The 23,706-nt window shown below is 42.7% G+C and overlaps 1 protein-coding gene across 14 annotated transcripts in view; it reads left to right on the forward strand.

Moving 5' to 3' along the window:
* LOC123509991 (IQ motif and SEC7 domain-containing protein 1-like) overlaps positions 1–23,706 on the forward strand; it is a 186,231-nt gene that overhangs the window by 152,630 nt on the left and 9,895 nt on the right. For 13 of the 14 annotated variants that reach the window (XM_045264641.1, XM_045264649.1, XM_045264648.1 and 10 more), the window contains 2 exons: positions 22,482–22,665; positions 23,392–23,582. In XM_045264641.1, coding sequence (XP_045120576.1) covers positions 22,482–22,665; positions 23,392–23,582 — 375 coding nt within the window. Of the gene's footprint in view, positions 1–19,808; positions 19,868–22,481; positions 22,666–23,391; positions 23,583–23,706 lie in introns of those variants that run through there. The other variant, XM_045264647.1, reaches the window with a different exon arrangement.

Here is a 23,706-nt window from a genome sequence, read left to right on the forward strand (position 1 = left end):
TTTTTTCATTTATTTTTGTTTTCTTTTTTTTCCCCATTTCTTGTTTATCACTTTGTTTTCCTCTTTTATTTTTATCTTCTTTTCCTCTTTTGTATTTGTTGACCTGTTTACATTCGTTTCTATTTCCTTTATCATCATCTCTTTCTTATTCCTACATTCTAATCATCTTTATCTTAATTAACTCCCATATTTATCAAAGTTAGGTTTCTTAGCCTCACTTTACAAATCGTTATCTATTTATCGTTCTTCCTATTTTTTTATTCTCTTGCATATTCCTACGTTCTTTTCATCTTTATCTTATTCCTATATTTATCAACGTTACTGTTTGCTTCCATTACTTTACAAATATTTACCTATTTATCCTTCCCATTTTGATTCTCTTTCACATCTCTACGTTTTTTTTTCATTTTTTTTCATTTTATCTTATTCTTATATTTATCAAAGTTGCTGTTTATCCTTCTTCCCATCTTTATTCACTCCTCTTATCTCCTTGAAACACTCGTAACTCTCCATTTTTCTCAGCTTCTCTTCCTCACTTAGCTCTTCCATTATTTTCCAGCTTTCCAGGATCTCTCTCTCTCTCTCTCTCTCTCTCTCTCTCTCTCTCTCTCTCTCTCTCTCTCTCTCTCTCTCTCTCTCTCTCTCTCTCTCTCTCTCTCTCTCTCTCTCTCTCTCTCTCTTTCCAGGTATTCACAAGTTCCCTCCAAGTCTCACCATTGCTCCTGAGACTTCCAGAATTTACATCCAGATCTCTTCATCTTTTTCCTAGTTCCATTTTCTTCCTCTCCTTTTCCTTATCTCGTCTCTTTTCCCTCGTTCCTTTTGCTTCACCGTTTTCCAGATAATATTGCCACCAACCCTTCTGTCACCACAAATGTAGATCCTTTATATATCGTTTCCAGAGCCTTTTATGTAGAGTTCAGTCCCCTTTTTATGCACTTACCAATCCTTTTAATTCACTTTCCAGATCCTTCATACTGTTTCCAGGCCCTTCCCTACAATTTTCAGAAGCGTTTGTACAGGCGGCCAGGTCTGTTATGGTCTTCAGATACATTAGTTGAGTTTCCAAACCCCTTTATGGCGTTCCCAGCCTCATTTTTCATTCTTTCCAGAGCCTCAATTCCAGTCTCCAGTTCTCCTTCACTCTCTCTTGTCCTACACTTCCCCCTTTCCTTCCATTATGTCAGCTATTTCCAGTCCTTTCCACTCGTCTCTTCTGTTCTGGACGTCTGGAGTCTTCCTCTCTCCTTCTAATTTCCTTTTCCGGGTTCTCTTCCAGTTTTCTTCAGCTTCCCTGTCCTCTTCAGTCCTTTTCTTAGTCTTCCAGGTGCTCACTTCCAGATCCTCTACCTCCTGTTTTTCTTTTTTCCAGTCCTATTTCTAATCTCGTTTCCAGTCTTTCCACGCTCTCCCTCTTGTCTCTTTCCACTCTCCTTTCCAGACTTCCTTGCTTTTCTGTCCTCATTCCTATCACCTTCCCTGTCTTGTCCAGCATCCTTCAATCTTCCTGTCCTTTCCAAGTCACATTTATGCCCCTCCAGCCATCCTCTCCCTTTCCAGTCTCTCATCCGAAGCTTCCAGTCCTCCTGTCCTTTTATGTCCCTTTCCAATCTTATTTCCCATCTGCCTTCCAGAGACTCACTACCCCTTTCCAGTCCCCTCCAGCCCTCCTATCCCTTCTAGACACCCCCACCCCTCATTCCAGACTGCTCTAACCTTAGCCAGCTTTTACAATCTTTTATCAGCTGCGTTACTGAGTCCAGCACGAGAGCAAGTTAAGCTAACGAGCCACGCTGTAAAGACACGTTTTGCTCGCCCGGGAGGCATGAGAGAGGGGTGGAGAGGGGCCCAGGTAAGAGAGGAAGAGTAGGGTGAGAGTAGAGTGCCACCAGGTGTTAGGAAAGGGGCAGGTATTAGGTATAAGGAGGGTGTTTCTTTACCTGGATGAGTTCAAAGTGGCAGGCTGTGTCGTGGCGAGGAAGGGATGAGAGGATGGGTAAGAGGAGAGGCTGGTTAGGGAGAGGTTGGCGAGATGGAGAGAAGGAAAAGTGCTTGGATGCTGACGGTGAGAGAGAGAGAGAGAGAGAGAGAGAGAGAGAGAGAGAGAGAGGAGAAGAGGAAGGAAGAAAGAACTGAAATAAATGAAGGAGGAGAAATTAAATGGATGCGTGAGAGGGAGAGAGAGAGAGAGAGAGAGAGAGAGAGAGAGAGAGAGAGAGAGAGAGAGAGTTATGAATTAAATGAGAAAGAGAACTAGATTTAATAAAGAGGAGAGAGAACGAATGAGAGAGAGAGAGAGAGAGAGAGAGAGAGAGAGAGAGAGAGAGATTTACAGTACTATGAAAAGGAGGAAAGGTGAGCCAGAATAAATGAGAGCGTGAGTTTGCAGAATGCAGAGAGAGAGAGAGAGAGAGAGAGAGAGAGAGAGAGAGAGAGAGAGAGAGAGAGAGAGACTTATAATACCGTCTAATTTCATGTTTTCGTTTAATTTTCTTTCGTTTATCATAAATTAACCTTTTTAATTAAGTTTATATTTCCTTTTATATCTTCTTGTTTTCTTTTTCTTGCCTTCTATTATGTATTATCTCTCTCTCTCTCTCTCTCTCTCTCTCTCTCTCTCTCTCTCTCTCTCTCTCTCTCTCTCTTTCTCTTTCTCTTTCCCTTCTTCCTTTCTCCTCATCTTTATCACCGTATCTCTCACCCTTCTTTTAATTGAATCTTTCTCATTTCTCACACTTTCCTCTCTTCATCTCTTCTTTGTCTTGTTCCTCTTTTCATTCCCTCCTTCGCTTCTTCCCTCTGTGCATTGCTTCCCTCTTCATCAGATCCTTCATTTACCCTTCTTTCTTATCTCATCTTCCCTCTCATTTACCACACTCTCTCTCTCTCTCTCTCTCTCTCTCTCTCTCTCTCTCTCTCTCTCTCTCTCTCTCTCTCTCTCTCTCTCTCTCTCTCTCTCTCTCTCTCTCTCTCTCTCTCTCTCTCTCTCTCTCTCTCTCTCTCATCTGTCATTCTTATTCCTTGCTCTTTAGTATGATTTATTACGCTTCTCTCACTTTCTCTCATTCCTCTGTTCTCTTTCTTCTTCTCTATTTCTTCTCTTTTCCCTTCTTTCATTATCATGTTCTTCTAATTCCTTGTTCTTATTGTTTATTATATTTCCGTTTTTTCTTCGTTCTCTTCTCTTTTCTCTCTTCCCTTTTTACTTCTTTCCACTCCTTTCCTCTGTTTCTTTCTACTTCTATACTTCTTCCTACTTTATTATCCTCTCTGATTCCATTTCTTTCTTTTTATCTCATTTCTCTTAGTTCTGACTCTCCTCTTTTCTCTCATCTCCACTTTACTCTCTGTTCCTCCTTTTCTTCTTCTCCTTTGCTTTGGTGTAACTTTTTTTCCTCTTCTTCCTTGTTCTTTTCTTTTATTAATCTCTTTTCTCGTCTTTCCTATGTCTATTCCTTCTTCTCTTACCACTTCATGTCACTCGAGCCCTTCCTTCTTCTTCTTCTTCTTCTTCTTCCTCTTCTTCCTCTTTCTCTTACTTCCTTCATTTCTGTATATATTTGTTATGTTCTCCTTTTCTTATTCCTTGTTCCTTTTTCTGTTCATCTTATTTCTTGTCCTTTTGTCAACCCTTCCTGCCACTTCAGTCCTCTTCCTCTTCCTCTTCCTTCTTTTTCTCTCTCTTCCTTCGTTTATTTTTTTCTCCTCTTCTTCCCTGTTCATTTTTGTTCATCTTGTCCTCCTGCCAATCTGCTCTTCTCTCACCACTTCATGCCACTCCAACTCTGCTCTTCCTCCTCCTCCTCCTCCTCTTCCTCCTCTTTCTCCTCCTCTCATTGGACACTGCCTGCACGACTGATAATCCGGTTACGTGCCAATAAGCGGTTTAGACCATGTACCGAACCCGCATCCAGACCGAACTTGCGTTTCCCGACCACCTCCCGCACCAGCGTCTATAATCCGTGACTCGCTGCCGAACTGGTCTGCGCGCCGCTTCACCTCCTCACCCCACACTTCGCCTCCCAGGATTCCGATACGGCCAGCTCTCGGTTCGGCTCGATTCTTTTCTCCTTTTATCCGATTTCCGAGTCACCGATTTCGTTTTGATTTGAGTGGTAGTGTGGTGTGGTTAGGTTAGGTGGTGTTTTTATTTATTTATTTATTTTTTTTTTTTTGTGTTTGTGTTTTCTTTTTTCTTTTCTTTTCTATTTTTTTCTTTTCTTTTTTTTCATTCTTTAGTTTTTTGTTTTTTTGTTTTATGCATTATGGTTTTTCTGTTCTTCTTCTTCTTCTTCTTCTTCTTCTTCTTCTTCTTCTTCTTCTTCTTCTTCTTCTTCTTCTTCTTCTTCTTCTTCTTCTTCTTCTTCTTCTTCTTCTTCTTCTTCTTCTTCTTCTTCTTCTTCTTCTTCTTCTTCTTCTTCTTCTTCTTCTTCTTCTTCTTCTTCTTCTTCTTCTTCTTCTTCTTCTTCTTCTTCTTCTTCTTCTTCTTCTTCTTCTTCTTCTTCTTCTTCTTCTTCTTCTTCTTCTTCTTCTTCTTCTTCTTCTTCTTCTTCTTCTTCTTCTTCTTCTTCTTCTTCTTCTTCTTCTTCTTCTTCTTCTTCTTCTTCTTCTTCTTCTTCTTCTTCTTCTTCTTCTTCTTCTTCTTCTTCTTCTTCTTCTTCTTCTTCTTCTTCTTCTTCTTCTTCTTCTTCTTCTTCTTCTTCTTCTTCTTCTTCTTCTTCTTCTTCTTCTTCTTCTTCTTCTTCTTCTTCTTCTTCTTCTTCTTCTTCTTCTTCTTCTTCTTCTTCTTCTTCTTCTTCTTCTTCTTCTTCTTCTTCTTCTTCTTCTTCTTCTTCTTCTTCTTCTTCTTCTTCTTCTTCTTCTTCTTCTTCTTCTTCTTCTTCTTCTTCTTCTACTACTACTACTACTACTACTACCACCCACCACCACCACCACCACTGCAACCAAAACAACAACAAAATAAGGAAAGCTTGTGAGTTAATTTTGGGAGGAAAGAATTGGAGGGAAATTTTTCTGCTGAGGAGGGAAAATGCAAAATTCCTGTTTCCTTTTTCCTTTTCTTTTTTTTTTTTTTTTTTTTCCTTGTGGGAGGTACACATTGGAGTTTCCTGTGAGCATTTGTGAAGCTTCTGGTAATAGTGCTGGAGGAGGAGGAGGAGGAGGAGGAGGAGGAGGAGGAGGAGAGAGAGAAGAAGAAGAAAGAAGAAGAAGGAAGAAGAGGAGGAGGAGGAGGAGGAGGAGGAGGAGGAGGAGGAGGAGGAGAAGAGGAGGAGGAGGAGGAGGAGGAGGAGGAGGAGGAGGAGGAGGAGAAGAAGAAGAAGAAGAAGAAGAAGAAGAAGAGGAGGAGGAGGAGGAGGAGGAGGAGGAGGAGGAGGAAGAAGAAGAAGAAGAGGAAGAGGAGGAGGAGGAGGAGGAGGAGGTTGGTTGGGGAAGTGGAGGTAACATTGAAAGGAAATCGAGTTAGCAAGAGAGAGAGAGAGAGAGAGAACTAGCTGTAAATGCGGAGGCAGAATCAGGTAACGAGGAGGAGGGGGAGGAGGAGGAGATGATGATGATGATGATGATGATGAAGATACATCGTCCAAGGGCAGGTAGGAATGCTGGTAAGGAGGAGGAGGAAGAAGAAGAGGAGGAGGAGGAGGAGGAGACATGAGTGACGTCACAGTCTTACTTGATGGAAGCTTGCAAGTAATCGATGTTCGCCCCCCTTCCCCCTCCCCCCTCCCCTTCCCCTCCCCACCCAAACATGCAGAACAGCAGCACGAGGAGAGAGAAAGAGAGAGAGAGAGAGAGAGAGAGAGAGAGAGAGAGAGAGAGAGTTGGAAGTAGGCCAGTCGATGAGGAAAGAAATAGTAATAATAATAATAATAATAATAATAATAATAATGATAAAGTTAAGGTTATAGAAATAAGAAAAATGAAAGTAAAAAAGTATGAGAGGCGAGACAGACCGTGACATAAATTTGCATATCTTTTTTTCTCTCTCTCTTTTTTTTCTCTATATTTTGCAGAACTGAGCAAAAAATAAAGAAAAAGAAAAAAGGAAAGAGAATGACAAAACGTAGATTATAAAAAGTAAAGAGAGATGAAAAAAAAAGATGAAAAGAACAACAACAATTAACTATAAGACTTCACTTCACGCTTCAGGAAAAAGAAAAATAAATAAATAAATAAATGAATATCAAAATATCAAATAGAAAAAAAAAATTGAAAACATGCTAAAGTTCATTCCACGAACGAAACATTTTGAAACACTCATTAAGAAAAAAAACACGAAAAATAGAGAACCATTAACGAACGAAAAGAAAACGGAATTGCAGAGAGAAAATAAATAACAAGAGAGAGAGAGAGAGAGAGAGAGAGAGAGAGAGATAAAAAGAGACAGATTGATGGGACAGGAGGGAGGAAAGGAAGGGGAAGGGAAGTGGAGGGAAAGGAAGGGCGTTTCAGGGAGACGTGGAGGGGAGGAGGGAGTGAGGGGGGGAAGGGAGATATGAAGGGATAGATGGAGAAAACCAGGAAACGTTTCATCAACACCCAGACTCCTACTCCTCCTCTCCTCTTCCTCCTCCTCCTCCTCCTCCTCCTCCTCCTCCTCCTCCTCCTCCTCCTCCTCCTCCTCCGTGATTCCTTACCTGCTTACTCCTATTTGATGGCCAATCATGTAGGTAAGATGGCCTCTCTCTCTCTCTCTCTCTCTCTCTCTCTCTCTCTCTCTCTCTCTCTCTCTCTCTCTCTCTCTCTCTCTCTCTCTCTCTCTCTCTCTCTCTCTCTCTCTCTCTCTCTCTCTCTCTCCTTTTCTCTCTCTCTCTCTCTTTCCTTCCTTTGTTTCTACCCTCCACAACCTCCCTCTTTATTTCCCTCCTCCTCCTCCTCCTCCTCCTCCTCCTCCTCCTCCTCCTCCTCCTCCTCCTCCTCCTCCTCCTCCTCCTCCTCCTCCCGTGTTCAATAATTGGTATCGACTAGGTACGTATAATTTCATTGTCGTTTCCTCCACCAAAGGCAAAGGAGGAGGAGGAGGAGGAGGAGGAGGAGGAGAAAGGGTAGATGAGGAGAGGAAGCAGAGAAAGCAGAGAAGAGAAGAGAGAGAGAGAGAAAAGACAGTATGGGATGTCACCTCCTCCTCCTCCTCCTCCTCCTCCTCCTCCTCCCGAAAATTATGGCTCAACTTCTCCAGGTGTTCGTGGTTGGCTATTGCAGGAGGGGAGGGAGGAGTTAACAGCAGGTGGGGGTATTAGTGTGGCTGGGGTGGGGGTTATTGGGGCCTTTGGGGGAGGGTGAAGAGATTGCAGGGAAAAGTACTGTTGTTCGTTAGTTTGTTGGTTTGTTCGTAGTTTTTGCTAGTGGTGGGGGGGGGGGAAGGAGGGAAGGGGTGGTGAGGGGAGGAGGGGTGTATGGTTGCTAGTTGTAGGATAGGGTAATTTCGTCTCTCTCTCTCTCTCTCTCTCTCTCTCTCTCTCTCTCTCTCTCTCTCTCTCTCTCTCTCTCTCTCTCTCTCTCTCTCTCTCTCTCTCTCTCTGATTTCTCATTTGTCTTCACTTTTCTTTGTTTTTCTCTGCTATTTATTCTTTTTTATTAATATTTCCCTCTATCCTTTCTATCTCTTTATCTTTTTATCTTCTCTTTCTAATTTTCTCATATACAATTCATCTTTTTATTACTTATTCTTATTTATTTGTTTTATTTGTTTTCTTTGCTATTTATTCCTCTTTTATCAATATTGTCCTCTGTCCTCTCTTCCTCTTTATCTTCTCATCTTCTGTGTCTAACTACATTCACATCTGCATTTCATATTCTTCTCATTATTTATTCCTATTTTCCTTTAATTTCTCCTTTTCCTTGTAGTTTTTAATTAATTTTTTACTATTTTCCACATTTTTCGTATCTATGTCTAAGGAAATTTACCTCTTTATATCGTACTCGTCCTTAAATTAACCTTTTTATACCGTTCTTCTCTTTAAATCCACCTCTTTATAACGTACCTCTCTTTAAATTCACCTCTCTATACCGTACTCGTCCTTAAATCCACCTCATTACAACGTACGCTTTAAATTCACCTCTTTATAACGTACTCTCCTTCATTATTATCGTACACAGCTTCTTTATTTCACTTTTCTGTTCGTCTTTTGTTGTCATTGTTTGTGTGTCTCGTTTTCTTTCGTTGCTTTTGTCCACGGCTCCTATTGGTTCCCTGGCGGCCAATCAGCAGCGTTCATCAGAGGTTCCAGCAAAGCGCCTTCAAGTGACGTAATGCTCAGCCGATCCAATCACCTCCTGCCTTCCTGATTTCTGCCTCGTGATTGGTGCTTCTCTCTGCCTCTCTTCCATTCCTTCATTCCTCTTCGTTTCTCTTCGTTTCTCTTATTCCCTGTTTTCTATTGTTTTCTTTCCTTTTTTCTTGTTTTTTATTCCTCTTCTCTTTTTATTTGTTGTTTCTCCTTGTTTTTCGTCCATCCCTTCATTCCTCTTCGTTTCTCTTCGTTTCTCTTATTCCCTGTTTCTCTATTGTTTTCTGTCTTTCCTTTTGTTTTTCTTATTCTTTATTCTTCGTCTTTTTTTATTTATTCTCTCTTCTTGCTTCTCTTCCATTCCTTCATTCCCTCCTTTCTTCGTTTCTCTTATTCCCTGTTTCTTTTCTTGTTTTTTTTTCAGTGTTTCTTTTCTATTTTTCCAGTTTTTTTTTTCATTTCTCTCTTTTTTTGTATTTTTGTTTGTTTTTATCAGGTATTTTTCTTTTCTTTCTTTCTGTTCATCCATAAATCCTCTCTACCTTACTCTTTGCTTCTTTCCTTCCTCTTTACTTCTTTTTCACTTTCCTTCCTTCCTTCCTTCCTTCCTTCCTTCTTTCCTTCCCTCCCTCCTTTCTTCCTTTTCTACTTTGATCTATACCTCCTTTCGTCCTTCCATCCGTTTTTTTTTTTTTCTGCTACCTAACTCATCCTTCCTCCTCCTCCTCCTCCTCCTCCTCCTCCTCCTCCTCCTCCTCCTCCTCCTCCTCCTCCTCCTCGAATTCATATCAGACGCCCAGATAAGATTGGTTCTCCTCCTCCCTTTCTCCTCCTCCTCCTCCTCCTCCTCCTTCTCCTCCTCCTTCTCCTCCTCCTCCTCCTCCTCCTCCTCCTCCTCCTCCTCCTCCTCCTCCTTTTGTTTTGTATCGATACCTTTTCTGTGAGTCCTGGTGTGTCTTTGTGTTCATTTGTTCCATTCATTTTTCTTCATTTTCTTCACTGTATTGTAGGATTAATATATTTTAAGGCTTTTCTTAATCTTTTCTTCTCCTTTAGTTGTTTTCTTTGTGTTTGTTTGTGTTTGTTTTTTATTTGTAGTGTTTTTTTTTTTGTGTGTGTTTTATATTTCGTTTCGTTTTCGTTTTGTTTCATTTCTCCTTTTGTTTTTTTTTTCTTTTCAGTCTAAGTTAAGTTTTTTTTTTCTTTTCGTTTTTGTTTTATCCTCGCGATGTTTTCTTTTTTTTTATTTCCTTTCTTTTTTTACGTCTATTTATATTTTCATTTCCTCTTTCGTTTCATTACTTTTTTTTCATTTTTTTTTTTTGTTTTGTTTTGTTACGCTTGACATTTATTTCTGCTCTCGACTTTATCTTTTTTTTTTTTCTTCTTTCTCTTATTCAAATTTGCTGCCACACTTTTAAATAACTTTAAAACTGCGTGCGTGACTTTACTTACTACTGCTATTTTGCAAGTTAGTGTTTCTTTATTCTCTCTCTCTCTCTCTCTCTCTCTCTCTCTCTCTCTCTCTCTCTCTCTCTCTCTCTCTCTCTCTCTAACATCTTTATTTGCCACTTTTCTTGTTATTTTCTTTGTTTTCATTATTCTTACCATTCCATTTACTTATTCTCACATTATCTCCTTTCTTTATTTATTTTACTTACTCTTTTCCTTCGTTATTTATTTTTTTAACCATTCATTTCGTTCTCTCCATCTTTATTAGCCTTCTCCTATCCACATATTAATTCATAACTCTATTTCTTTTCACCTCCACCACCTCCTATTCTTTCCTCCATATCTCCCTCCACAAATTACCTGCACTTACCTCCCCCAGCACAGAGTTTCCTCCATGTTTCCTCCACCTTCCCTCCAATTTTGACCATCCTACCTCCACTCCTTGATAGTTAAAATGAAGTCTTTGGGTAAAAATGTCGATCCTTAGCAAGAAAACATTCATAACTATTTCTTTTCTTATTTTTATTCTCTTCACTTTTTTCTATCTCCACATAATTTGAAGACCACAATTTAGTATAGATCACGCCAGCCTTCTTATTATGCCTTCCTTGCCTTATTTTTACCATCATTCTTTCGGCGTGTGATTTATTGTTAAGAGAGAGAGAGAGAGGAGAGGAAGGTGCTGCATCAAGATGGCGGGAGAAGGTCGATCAGTTATTTTTTTTGTGTTTTGCTGCAAGAGAATGACGAATGGAACTCTTGGGACTCCTGTTTATGGTGGAAGAGGAGGAGGAAGGGTTGGTCAGAATTAGCAGGTGAAGGATGTGGAATTCATACAGAAGAGGATTCAGTGCCAAGAATAGTGGAATCATAATGTGCAATCTTATTTAAATAGAATGTAGTGTTATGGCAGAATTCATGTGGGGTCTGAAATGTAAGTGAAACGAATGATTGTCTGGCAAGAGAGAGAGAGAGAGAGAGAGAGAGAGAGAGAGAGAGAGGGGGGGGAGAAGTATAAATGTAATGAAATGAATAGAAAAGACTGTTAGATAAATTTATAACTTCAGAAGAAAAAAGTGGAAAGAATTGACGTTTTTTTAAATACAAGTGAAACGAATGACTGGCGAGAGAGAGAGAGAGAGAGAGAGAGAGAGAGAGAGAGAGAGAGAGAGAGAGAGAGAGAGATAATGGAATAAATAGAGAAAGGTATTTGTTAGGTAAATTCATAACTTCAGAAAACAAGAGTGAAAGAAATTGGCGTTGTTTGAAATATAAATGAAACTAGGAAGAGAGAGAGAGAGAGAGAGAGAGAGAGAGAGAGAGAGAGACGTGTGGGTGAAGCATAAATGTAATGAAATGAATAGAGAAAAGTTCAAAGGAAAGAAAATGGAAAGAATTAACGTTTTAAAAAAAAGCTCAAAAAGAATAAAAATACAGAAATGGAAAATACAAGACAGGAAAAGAAAAACTACAAAACAAAATAAAGAATAAAGTAAAAATAAAACAACGAAAGTAACGGAAAATAAAAGAAATAACAGAGAGAGAGAGAGAGAGAGAGAGAGAGAGAGAGAGAGAGAGAGAGAGAGAGAGAGAGAGAGAGAGAGATAACCAAATGGAAAACAGATTACAGACTGAGAATTAATCGAGTGAGGAAAAGAAATCGGTGGAAAAAGCAATAAAGATCGGAAGATGAGGGAAGAAAAAGGAGGAGGAGGAGGAGGAGGAGGAGGAGGAGGAGGAGGAGGAGGAGGAGTAAGTAAACGAGTGCAAATAGTCAAATAAATCCAGGGCTTAATCCAGGGGGAGGAGAGGATTCGAACAGCTGTTTCTAAATTATTTCTTCATTAAAACACCGCCGTGCCTCATTAGTGGACCGGAAGTGGCAGGCGCAGGTAGGAAAGGTGTGTGTGTGTGTGTGTGTGTGTGTGTGTGTGTGTGTGTGTGTGTGTGTGTGTGTGTGTGTGTGTGAATGTCTTTCTTTATTTTAGTTTGTTTTTGAAAGTTATATTGTTTTGTTTGTTTGTTTGTTTAGTTAGTGTTTGGATTATGTTCTGACGTTGTTTTTCTTCTTTTGCAGGTAAGCGTCGCAGTGATTGGCTAAAAGGTGTTCCGGGCTCAACCAATCACCAACACGATAAGTACACTAATGAGAGCAACAACAACAACAACAACAACAACAACAACAACAACAACAACAACAACAACAACAACAACAACAACAACAACAACTACTACTACTACTACTACTACTACTACTACTACTACTACTACTACTACTACTACTACATTAACAACAATAACAACAACAATAATTTACATAAAGAAGTAGCATAGTACATATCTAATTAGACTAACCCAATTACCATATCACCCACAGATGTCAATATAACAACAACAACAACAACAACAACAACAAAAATACACCACTTAGTTATATACATCACACCCCTGCCATCCTCCCCCCACAAAACACACACACACACACACACACACACACACACACACACACACACACACACACACACCTAAATAATACATATAAATCTTTCTTACTGGGAAAATGACTCACAATTTATCAAGGTCACGCATCTGTCAGTGAATTGAAGCTTAGAGAGAGAGAGAGAGTAAGAGTAGAGTCTGTGAATGGGTGGAGTAGATGGATTGGAGTATGTGAAGGGTCTTAGGTACTCTCTTCCATATTCAGAAACGCCTTCCCCTCTCACCATGACAATTTTCCAAGGCCACAGAGACAAGCAGACAGGTTTTCGAGACTGTTTCTCCTCTTGATACACTAGAAATCTTGCCAACCTATCACCAGAACCATAAAAATACTCTTAAAAACACGAGTAGCTTCAACTGGAGCCTTTGGAAAGTAGTGATGGTGAGAGAGCAAAACATTTTAAAATAGTGATCTTTCTCCCGCCAATATGTATTAAGGAGAAAGGAAGAGAGAGAGAGAGAGAGAGAGGAAGGGGGAGTGGTTAGAAGTACTCGTCCGTGTGAGGGGAAGAGGAGGGGAAGTGGAGTACTGGTGAGGGGAGAGGGGAAGAGCCCTGGACGAGAGGGGAATCTGAGGGTAAAATGGGGAAAATGGATGGATATTCATAGGGATGTAAGAGGGAAACATAGGGGAATTTATGAGGGGAAAGAGAGGAAGAGAAGGGTATTTTAAAGTGGAGAGGGGAAATGTTGGGGTACTTTTGAGGAGAAAGAGGGGAAGGGTGGTATACTTTAGAAAGGCGAGAAGAGAGAGAGAGAGAGAGAGAGAGAGAGAGAGAGAGAGAGAGAGAAAGGGAAAAGGAGGAATCTTGTGGAAAAATACGACGTAGTGAGGGGAAATATGGTGGATCAACTCTTCTCGTGACCTGTGGAACTTGTGAGAGAGAGAGAGAGAGAGAGAGAGAGAGAGAGAGAGAGAGAAAGCTGCCCCAACCGTGCTGTAAGGGATGAAGCTGTCTCTCTTTATCTCTTCCTCCTCTCTCTCTCTCTCTCTCTCTCTCTCTCTCTCTCTCTCTCTCTCTCTCTCTCTCTCTCTCTCTCTCTCTTTTTGCCATCTTTCCATCTCTCTCTCTCTCTCTCTCTCTCTCTCTCTCTCTCTCTCTCTCTCTCTCTCTCTCTCTCTCTCTCTCTCTCTGCATCGTGACTAATTGAATCTGTTAAACTCCCTCTTTCCTCGTTACAGAGAGAGAGAGAGAGAGAGAGAGAGAGAGAGAGAGAGAGAGAGAGAATATCACGCCAATAAAGTAATCCAGCATTGGTCAAAATTTCTTCAGTGTGTCTATTTACGTCCAATCTTCGACCTCGGAACTGTCCTTTGTAAACTTTAGGCCGTCCTGTATCTGGGAGGGTCGTCTGGCTACAACTCTCTCTCTCTCTCTCTCTCTCTCTCTCTCTCTCTCTCTCTCTCTCTCTCTCTCTCTCTACGTCCACTCCAGCTGATTAGAAAGAGCCAGAAGGTATTAGAGACCAACTCGCCCTTGGGACTGTAAACATTCGATGAGAGAGAGAGAGAGAGAGAGAGAGAGAGAGAGAGAGCATGTGTGGTTCTCATGATCATGTTTTTGTTTAATGTAATTATGAGTTTACCATTAGAGAGAGGGAGTGGTGGTGGTGGTGGTGGTGAATGCTTGTCCAGTCACCACCACCACCACCACCACCGCTGCCACACCCAAAACATTACGTGCTGCAAAGACTGCACGAGACGCCTGCATACGTACACGAAACTCATTAACACACACACACACACACACACACACACACACACACACACACACACACACACACACACACACACACACTCTACATGCATATTATACAAACACGCGCACACAAACACACACACACGCACATCAGAACTAGCTTGGAGATTAGTGACTCGTATCTTTGTCCTCTACTTAAGGTCACAAGAGGAGGAGGAGGAGAAGGAGGAGGAAGAAGAAGGAAGAAGAAGGAGAAGGAAGAGGAGGAGGAGGAGGAGGAGGAGGAGGAAAAGTATTAGAAGGACTTTAAAGAATATGAAATTAGTTCGTGACAATTTTTAAGGATTAGTAGTAGTAATACTAGTGGTGGTAGTAGTAGTAGTAGTAGTAGTAGTAGTAGTAGTAGTAGTAGTAGTAGTGATGGTTTAGGACGAGGAAGGAAAACAAATGGAAGTGAAACAGAAGTGTATGTAAGATAGCGTAGACGGAAGTGGAGAGAGGGATAGGAGGAGGAGGAGGAGGAGGAGGAGGAGGAAGAAGAAGAAGAGGAAGAGGAGGAAGAGGGAACCCATACCCACATCCCTTTATAAAATCACATTCTACCCTGACCAAACTCGCCGAATCATCCTTTTCCTCCTTCTCCTCCTCCTCTTCCTCCTCCTCCTCTTCCTCCTCTTCTTCTTCCTTCCCTCTCATCAATTTCTACCCCTGCCAAATCAACTCTTCCCTGACAACTCTTCCCCTCAACCTTGGTATTCCCCTCATCCTGACCTCCCCTTAAATTTAGCCTCCTAAAAACTTGCGAGGGGAAGAGGAGGAGGAGGAGGAGGAGGAAGGGACGTTTCAGACAAAGGAGTAAGGGGAACTGCATGAGTGAGGGGAGGCGAGGGGAAGGAGGGAGAGAGAGATATATAGAAGAGGAGAGAGAGAGAAATTGAAACAAAGGTAGGAAGGATAGGAATGGATTAAGAGAGAGAGAGAGAGAGAGAGAGAGAGAGAGAGAGAGAGAGAGAGAGAGAGAGAGAGAGAGTAGGAAGGGAGAGAGAAAGAATGAGATGTAGATTGGTAGAGAGAGAGAGAGGAGAGTAGAGGGAGGGGAGATAAAAGGAGAGTAAGGGAGGGGAAAATGGCAGTGATAGATAAAGGAGTTTTAAATGTAAGGGGAAATGGTGAGGGGAGAGTGTTGTTGTCATGTCTTTCCCCTCACTACCACCCTCCCTCTCCATCTCCCCTCCTCAGCCTTCCCCATGGCACGCCTCCAATCCCCTCACGCCTCCTCCACGCCGAGGGGAGGCGAGGGGACACGAGGGGAAAGCTGATGTGGTTGCAGTTTAAGTTTGAGACATTCTTATGCATTGGAGGAGGAGGTGGTGGAGGAGGAGGTTGTGGTGGTGGTGGTGGTGGAGGAAAATAGTCACGTGGGATGCAAGATTAATTTCCCTCTCTCTCTCTCTCTCTCTCTCTCTCTCTCTCTCTGGTATTAGTTTTAAGTCTCCGCCATTAACTCTCGCGCCACTTGTCTTCTAATTAAACTCGTTTCCAGTTTAATGAAAGGAAATGTGTTCACTCGCCACGCTGTTAAGTTGTCTGGTTAGGTTAGGTTAAGGTTGGGTTGGGTTAGGTTAAGGTTAGGTTGGGTTAGCTTGCCTTGGGTTGGGTTGGGTAAGGTTAGGTTGGGTAAGGTTAGGTTAGGTTAGGTTAGGTTAAGTTAAGTTAGGTTAAGTTAAGTTAGGTTAGGTTAGGTTAGGTTAAGTTAAGTTTGGAATCTAAGCTAATAATATTCTCTCTCTCTCTCTCTCTCTCTCTCTCTCTCTCTCTCTCTCTCTCTCTCTCTCTCTCTCTCTCTCTCTCTCTCTCTCTCTCTCTCTCTCTCTCAGAAGCGTTATCGTACTAAGCTGCAAATTCGTACCTTGGAGCAAAAGTTCTCGTAGTTCGGAGCATTTTTACGAACGGCCGCGTGAAACTCCGGAATAAGTTAGGTGGAGTTAATGTACTCGTAAATCGAATAGGGTCTTTCCTGTGTGTGTGTGTGTGTGTGTGTGTGTGTGTGTGTGTGTGTGTGTGTGTGTGTGTGTGTGTGTGTAGGGCAAGCGACAATACATAGCGTCGTGTGTGGTATGGCGTGCTCTCTCTCTCTCTCTCTCTCTCTCTCTCTCTCTCTCTCTCTCTCTGACTTCAAGAACGTGGATTCTTCCTTCCCTTGTTTATATTGCGCGTCTGTGTGTGGAGGAGGAGGAGGAGGAGGAAGAAGAAGGGTAAGGAGGAAAGGGGGAAATCAGCAAGAAATGTTTTGCAAGATTGACAGACCAGGTGATTTTCCCCTCTTTCCTCTTCTCTCTCCCCTCTCCGTCTCTCCCCTCTCACCTCCTCTCACTCGTCCCCTCTTACCTTTCGCCTCATTCCTTACTCGAGTACTACTACACTTTACACCTGTTTCCCTCACTACTACTACTACTACTACTACTACTACTACTACTACTACTACTACTACTACTACTACTACTACTACTACTACTACTACTACTACTACTACTACTACTACTACTACTACTACTACTACTACTACTATTACTACTACGAGTCATATCTAAGTTTAGTTTCAGCCTTTGTAGTCTCAAAATTTTTCGTTTGGTAAGGTTGGAGGGAACTTGTGGCATGCATGTAAGAAGAAGAAGAAGAAGAAGAGAGAAGGAGGAGGAGGAAGTGTCGAGGAGGGAGAAGTAGAGAAGGAAGTGGGGAAGAACCAGGAAGAGGAGCAAGAGGAAGTGGGAGAAAGTAGTAGCAGAAGGAGGAGGAGGAAGAGGAGGAGGAGGAGGAGAAAGACTGAATAACGAGGAAAATATAATAAAGAGGAATGAGAAGTAGAGCCGTACACAAACAGTAGAAGAGAAAAAAGTGAAGATGGACAGCTTTGATGAAGGAGAGAGACGAGAAGGCAGTAGGAATATTTATAGAAGAAAGAAGGGAAGGCGTAGAAGAGGGAAGAGAAGAAGAAGAAGAAGAAGAAGAAAATGAAAATAGATAGAAGCAAGAAGGAAGAACTGAAGAAGAGAATGAAGAAAAAGAGAAGTAGAAGTAGATGGAAGGAATAAGAAGAGAGAGAAGGAGTGAGGAAGGAAAGGGTAAAGGAACTGAGATGTAGGAAAAGAATAAGAGAAGAGAGGAGAAAAGAATAAAGAAAGATAGGAGAAGGAAGAGGAGGAGAATGAGAAAGAAGGTTAAGAAAATAAGATTAGAGAAGGAAAGGAAGGGAAAGAGGGGGAGGAGAAAAGAGAAAGTAAACAGATAAAAGATAAAAGAAGCGAAGCGAAGGAAAGGAAAGGAAAAGAAGAAGAATGAAGATAATGATGATGATGATGATGATGATGAGAAAATACCAGGAAAAGAAAATAAACAAAAAAATACAAAAAGTAGAGAAACGAAGCGAAGGAAAGGAACGGAAAGCAAAAAAAAGAAGAAAGATGATGATGATGATGATGATGATGATGATGATGAAAACAGAGCAAGAAAAACAAAAACAAATAAGAAATACAGGAAGCGAAGCGAAGGAAAGGAGAGAGTAAAAAGAGAAGAATGAAGATGAAGATAAGAAAGACGATGAAGATGAGGTAGAAGATGATGATGAAGAAGACGAGGAAGGAGGAGGAGGAGGAGGAGGAGGAGGAGGAGGAGGAGAAACAGCTGGCAGTCAGGATAGGAGGAAACGACATCTGGTGCCTGGCTGGTCACGTGCCCTTCAGAAAAAGTAGCGTATAGTGGGTAGGGAGCACAGGACTGTACTTGCCTGGCGCCTCACTACCCTTACTGTGCTTCAATGGGGCTTAACGGGGCTACGAGTGGCTTTGAGGGGGCTGGTAGAGGCTTGACAAGGTTGCTGGGGGCTTGATGGGACTCCTGGGGACTTATTGGGGGTGTTAAGGGCTTCATTTAGGACTTACTGGGGCTTTTAGAGGGTTCATATACTACTTAATGGGGCTAGAAGGGTCATATTTGGGGCTGGCGGGTCCTTAATTAGGCTAATTTCACTTAGTATTGCGTGAATTGTGGCTGAAATTCAAAAGGATGGGGTCTATTTAAGGGGTCTGGGTCTTCAAGGGACTAATGCTTCATGGTGAGGTTGTGTACGTACTGGTCTGTGGGTCTGCTTTGTGGGGGCTGCTTCTGGGCTTTATAAAGGTTTACTTAGTGGAGTTTGGGGGTTTTGCTTTAATGGGTAGTAGTGGTAGTAGTAGTAATAGTAGTAGTAGTAGTAGTAGTAGTAGTAGTAGTAGTAGTAATAGTAGTAGTAGTAGTAGTAATAGTTGTTGTATAAAGTATAGTTGAAGATGAGAACAACGGTAACCTATTTACTGATTAATTTGTAGTCCTCCTCCTCCTCCTCCTCCTCCTCCTCCTCCTCCTCCTCCTCCTCCTCCTCCTCCTCCTCCTCCTCCTCCTCGTCCTCCTTTCCCTCCTCACCATCATAATTTTCCCCTCTCATTAAGTTTCATACACACAGACAGACACTGAGGAAGATAAACAGTACACTATACGTCTCTCTCTCTCTCTCTCTCTCTCTCTCTCTCTCTCTCTCTCTCTCTCTCTCTCTCTCTCTCTCTCTCTCTCTCTCTCTCTCTCTCTCTCTCTCTCTCTCTCTCTCTCTGTAGGGGAGGAGACTTGTGGCTAATTCAGTCCCAGGGGAGGGGAGGAAGAAAGGGAGGGAGGTAACGGAGGAGTGAGGGAAAGGCAAAGGACAGGAGGGAAGGTGAGGGGAGAGAAGATTCAAGGGAGGCGAGAGAGAGAGAGAGAGAGAGAGAGAGAGAGAGAGAGAGAGAGAGAGGGAATGATGGGAAAAGGTAGTGTTTGTAGAGAGAGAGAGGGAGAGACAGACTATATAGAGTGTGTGTGTGTGTGTGTGTGTTGTGAAATAGGAGGCCTCAGGGGAGAGACGAAGGAAGGGGGAGAGAAAACAGAAGGCGAGAGAGAGAGAGAGAGAGAGAGAGAGAGAGAGAGAGAGAGAGAGAGACAAAGGGAGGTCTGGTTACAGGGAGTGATGGAGGTAAGTTGATGATATACAGAAGACACGTGGTTTGGGGTCAGTCTCTCTCTCTCTCTCTCTCTCTCTCTCTCTCTCTCTCTCTCTCTCTCTCTCTCTCTCTCTCTCTCTCTCTCTCTCTCTCGCCGAGCACCTGGTCCCGGGGGCTCTAAGGAGGGACCAGGTAAGGGAGGTTAATTAGTTACAGAGGAGCCGTTTGATGATCACCTGGCGAGTTTTGTTTTTATTTACTTTCCGCTAATGTACGCCTCCCGCTGCGCCGCCGCCTGTTTATTTACATTCCCTCACTCCTTCAGCTCCCGTAGAAAGATGAGAGAGAGGGGCTGGGTCTGTATATTTTCCCTACACCTTTTTGTTTTCTTTTTTTTTTTTCCCTACTCGTGTTCTTAATCACCAGCCGATCACCACCTGCTCAATTTCTTCCTTCTGATTGGTGGACGGGCTTCCTCAGGGCACGGGGGACGTTTCTGATTGGCTAAGACTCCTTCACCTGGACGCGTGCTGGGCAGGTGTCGCGTGCTGACCGATGCCCGCTCACCTGTGTCTCAGATGCCGGCGATACATTAACCTCCCTTGTCTGATACATCCAAAAACTTCGCAAACTTGTATTAAAAGCGAGAAATACACGAAGGAGAAAGAAAACGCTTTAATATATTCACAGTTACAAGACAGGTGTGTGCAAGGTGAAGCAGGAGGCGCTGGGAAAATAAGCAGGTATATGCCCAAACTGGTTACCTGACGGAGGAGCGGCAGCTGGCAGACACAGGCCTTCGGATCCTTGGGGCGGTGAATACAGACACAAGGCGATCATCTCCAGTCTGTCGTGACCTTCGAACTTGACTAGTGCGTCCCTTCCCCTCCGTCAGTAGCACCAAGGTTTTCCATAGAGCGAATTCACCTTCAGGAGAAATGTTAATCTGTATCTCAGGTTTCGTCATACCGCCGCCCTTGAGGTGAGTGGCGGAACAGGTGACAGGTGGTGCTTGGGGTGGGGGAGGGTGCTGGTGTGCTGGGTGAAGGAATTTCCAGGTGTGGCGAAGGGCAATGTGCTAATGAAGAAGGGAGGGAGGACGCGTGGTAATAGTGGAGGAGTGTTCGTGTTTTGGGTGCTATGTAAGTTTTTTGAGTTCATGAGTGCTGATAGAGCTTTACCTAGTGCTGAATGCTAGGGAAGTGTTAAATAGGTTCTTGAGTAACGAGTGCTGATTACTTAGTTTTGAAGATTCATGGTTGCTGAGTGCTGAGTGCTGGGTGACTTAACTGATGAGGTTTGTAATTGCCTATAAAACCTTGTCTGAAGTATGAGTGCTGATTATTTAGTGTGTGGAGACTTATTGGTGCTGATAGAACCTTGCTTAGGGTGCTGAGTGCTAGGTGACTAAATACTAAGGAGTTTAAGGGTGCTTGATTTAGTTTTATGTGTCCTTGTCTGAAGTATGAGTGCTGATTACTTAGTGTGTGGAGACTTATGGGTGCTGATAGAACCTTGCTTAGGGTGCTGAGTGCTAGGGTAACTAGGTAAAGGATGCTGATTTAGTCTTAAAATGGAATTACTAGTACTGGATTATTTAAAAGACATTGACGTCAAGTTTGAACCGTTTTACATACGTACCTCTTGAATCAAAACGAGTCAAGACATGCAAAGGAACAATAACACTAAACATAGCAATAGAAAACGCGTTGTCATTGATAACGAATATGACTACTGTCCTTCTCTCCGCTTTTAAATATTTACAACAATGCAACGTCTTAAAAAAAAAAAGAACCAAAAAAAAGTATCCTTGAATATTACGAAACATGAGAAAAAGAGAAAAAAACGAAAACTGCAAAAAAAACAAAACAAGGAAGACAAGAGTGTTGCAGTATGTTGCCTGTTTGTGTTGCCGTGAATTGTTGTTGTGGAAGGCGTGTGTGGGCGTGCTGGTGTTGAGTGATGCTTATGGAAGGTGGAGGCTGCTGAGACAAGCAAGGCTGCGAGGCAAACAACACTGAGAACTTGGGTTTGTTATGCATTCTGGCGACTTGTGTTTGTGTGTGCGTGACAGAGGAAGGGAAGGGGAAAGGGAGAGGGGAGGAGATTATATTGTGACTGCTTTCTCACCACAATTGTCTGCCGAGGCCACAGAGGTGATTAGCAGAGTTCCCTCAAGTGTTTCTCAAGCTAATAATGCTGAAATGTGGTTTGTATGTCACTAGAACGGTAGAAACACCCTTAAATAACGAGGAATTTTAACTAGAGCTTTATGGTGGTATAGGTTAATCAAGAGAGAGAGAGAGAGAGAGAGAGAGAGAGAGAGAGAGAGAGAGAGAGAGGAAGTGAAGAGATTGGTTTGTATCTGTGTATCTGTCTTCTATCTTTCTTATTCGTCTTCATTTGTACTTCCCCAGCCTCGCCTGAATTAACACACACTATTAAAGATCCCCTTCTCGTCTTCCTTTTCATTATCGATAGGTTGATCTTAGTAATGAGTATCTGCCTACCTGTCCCTCTTTTCCTGTCTGTCTGTATGTAAGTCTGTCCCGCACACCTGGCCACACGACATCAGATAGCCACACCTGACTACACACGCCCACACCTGACCACCGACACGACCACCAGCCCATCACCATCAAGCCACGCCCTGCTACACACACACCTGCTGGCCACACCTGATTGCCCTTCATCACCACACCTTAGAGAGAGAAGTAACCCAGAGTCCACCTTACCTGGGTCATGAGGAACGCCACCACCTGCCTTACCTGTCCTGCACCACCTGGCCTCCTTCACCGCCACTTCATAACCTGTACCTTGCCATCGATTAGTTTGTGTATGACCTGAGGAAGTGTGGCGAGGCACGGACCAGCCAGCACACACACACACACACACACACACACACACACACACACACACACACACACACACGCACACATACTCTTGCATAAATGAAAGGGCTGCCAAATCGAATATTACTACCACACGTGATGTCTTCCTGTTTCTTCACCCTCGCTCGCCTTCCTCCTTCACGTGTTTGCCCGACTCTCTGCCCCCCAGTTTTCTCTTATGGGTGTCAGTAAGTGTGGTTTATGAGTGGAGTAAGTGGCGTAAGCGTTCATTCATGCTCAGCCCTCCCGTGGCCTTTGATGGGGATTTTTTGTATTGTTGTTCTTGGCTGTGGTGTTGTTCAGGCTTTTCGCGTTTCGTAAGGGGTTGCTTTTCAGTGATTCGTTTTGCGTGTGTTTGTGTTTTGTTGGTGAAGTTGCTTTGTTATTTTTTTTTTATTTCTTTTTTTTAGTTTGTTTCTGATGTAAGAAAATTCCCGTTCAGCTTTTTTTTTTTTTCGTATTTCTTTTATTTTGTGTTATTCATATTTGGGTTTCTGAATACATCAAAAAGAGGAGAAGGAGAAAGAAGAGGAGGAATTGAAATACGTTGCTTTCTTCGAGTCTACTTATATCTAGTGACTATTTGTTTATTGATTTCTTAGTTTACTTATTTACTTCCTTGATTACTTAATTGCTTATTTATTCCATTATTTATTCTATCTTTATCCCAGCAATACTCTTACACTCCTCTCTCTTTCTCTCCAGTTCCCCCGTGAAGATCGACCGAGGCTACACGGGCAAGGGTCCTCCAGGGCGAGGCGTGGGTGGCAACATTACCAAGTCCTACAGCTGCGAGGGATCAGCGCCCCCTGTGCCGCCCCACCACCTGCCCCACAACCACCCCCACCACCACCACCACAACGGCACTCACAATGTCCGCCGCTCTCAGGTAAGGCCAGGAGAGAGAGAGAGAGAGAGAGAGAGAGAGTGAGAGTGAGAGTGAGATGGATGCACACCTGTGAGATTTTGTTTATTTGTTTTGATATTTTTTTTTCGTATCCACTGCAAGGTGGTTGAATATTCTTCATAACCATCATCATCTTCCTCCTTTTCTTCATCTTCTTCCTATTCTTCTTCTTCTTCTTCTTCTTCTTCTTCTTCTTCTTCTTCTTCTTCTTCTTCTTCTTCTTCTTCTTCTTCTTCTTCTTCTTCTTCTTCTTCTTCTTCTTCTTCTTCTTCTTCTTCTTCTTCATCATCATCATCATCATCATCATCATCATCATCTTCTTCTTCTTCTTCTTCTTCTTCTTCTTCTTCTTCTTCTTCTTCTTCTTCTTTTCTTCATCATCATCGTCTTCTTCATCATCATCATCATCATCTTCATCATCATCATCATCATCATCATCATCATCATCATCATCATCTTCTTCATCTTCCTCCTTATCATCATCCCCATTTCATTTTTCAGTGAGTAATATATTCCCTCGCAGCCGCCGCTCATCACTTTACAAACTGAAGGCAGTGCAAACTAACCCCACCAACAAAAACACTTCTTTATCGCCGCGCTGTTTATTTACCTGTTCATGCATTTATTTACCCACTCACTCACGCAACAGGGAACCACTCCACCTGAACCCTGCTTGTTTATTCATCCTCGTTTTCTTTCCGGCTTCAGCTGCAGCAGGCGGTGTCGCAGGGGAGCGGAGTGGGTTTGGGAGGCCGACGAGGCGCCCCCCGAGGCTCCACTGCGGATGACACGGCTAATCGTAACAGCAGGTGGCGAGGTAGCGGCGCCCCAGGGAACGTGGAAGGATACGAACTGTCTCAAGACTTCGCTGACATGAGGCTGGAGATGCTGGAGCGCAGGTAAGAGAGAGAGAGAGAGAGAGAGAGAGAGAGAGAGAGAGAGAGTGTGTGTGTGTGTGTGTGTGTGTGTTTAGATTAATGTTACGTCACACTAAAGCCAAACGCAAAATAAAAGTTCAGGTTA

The sequence above is a fragment of the Portunus trituberculatus genome, chromosome 28 (assembly GCF_017591435.1).
Source record: "Portunus trituberculatus isolate SZX2019 chromosome 28, ASM1759143v1, whole genome shotgun sequence".
NCBI classification, from domain to species: domain Eukaryota; kingdom Metazoa; phylum Arthropoda; class Malacostraca; order Decapoda; family Portunidae; genus Portunus; species Portunus trituberculatus.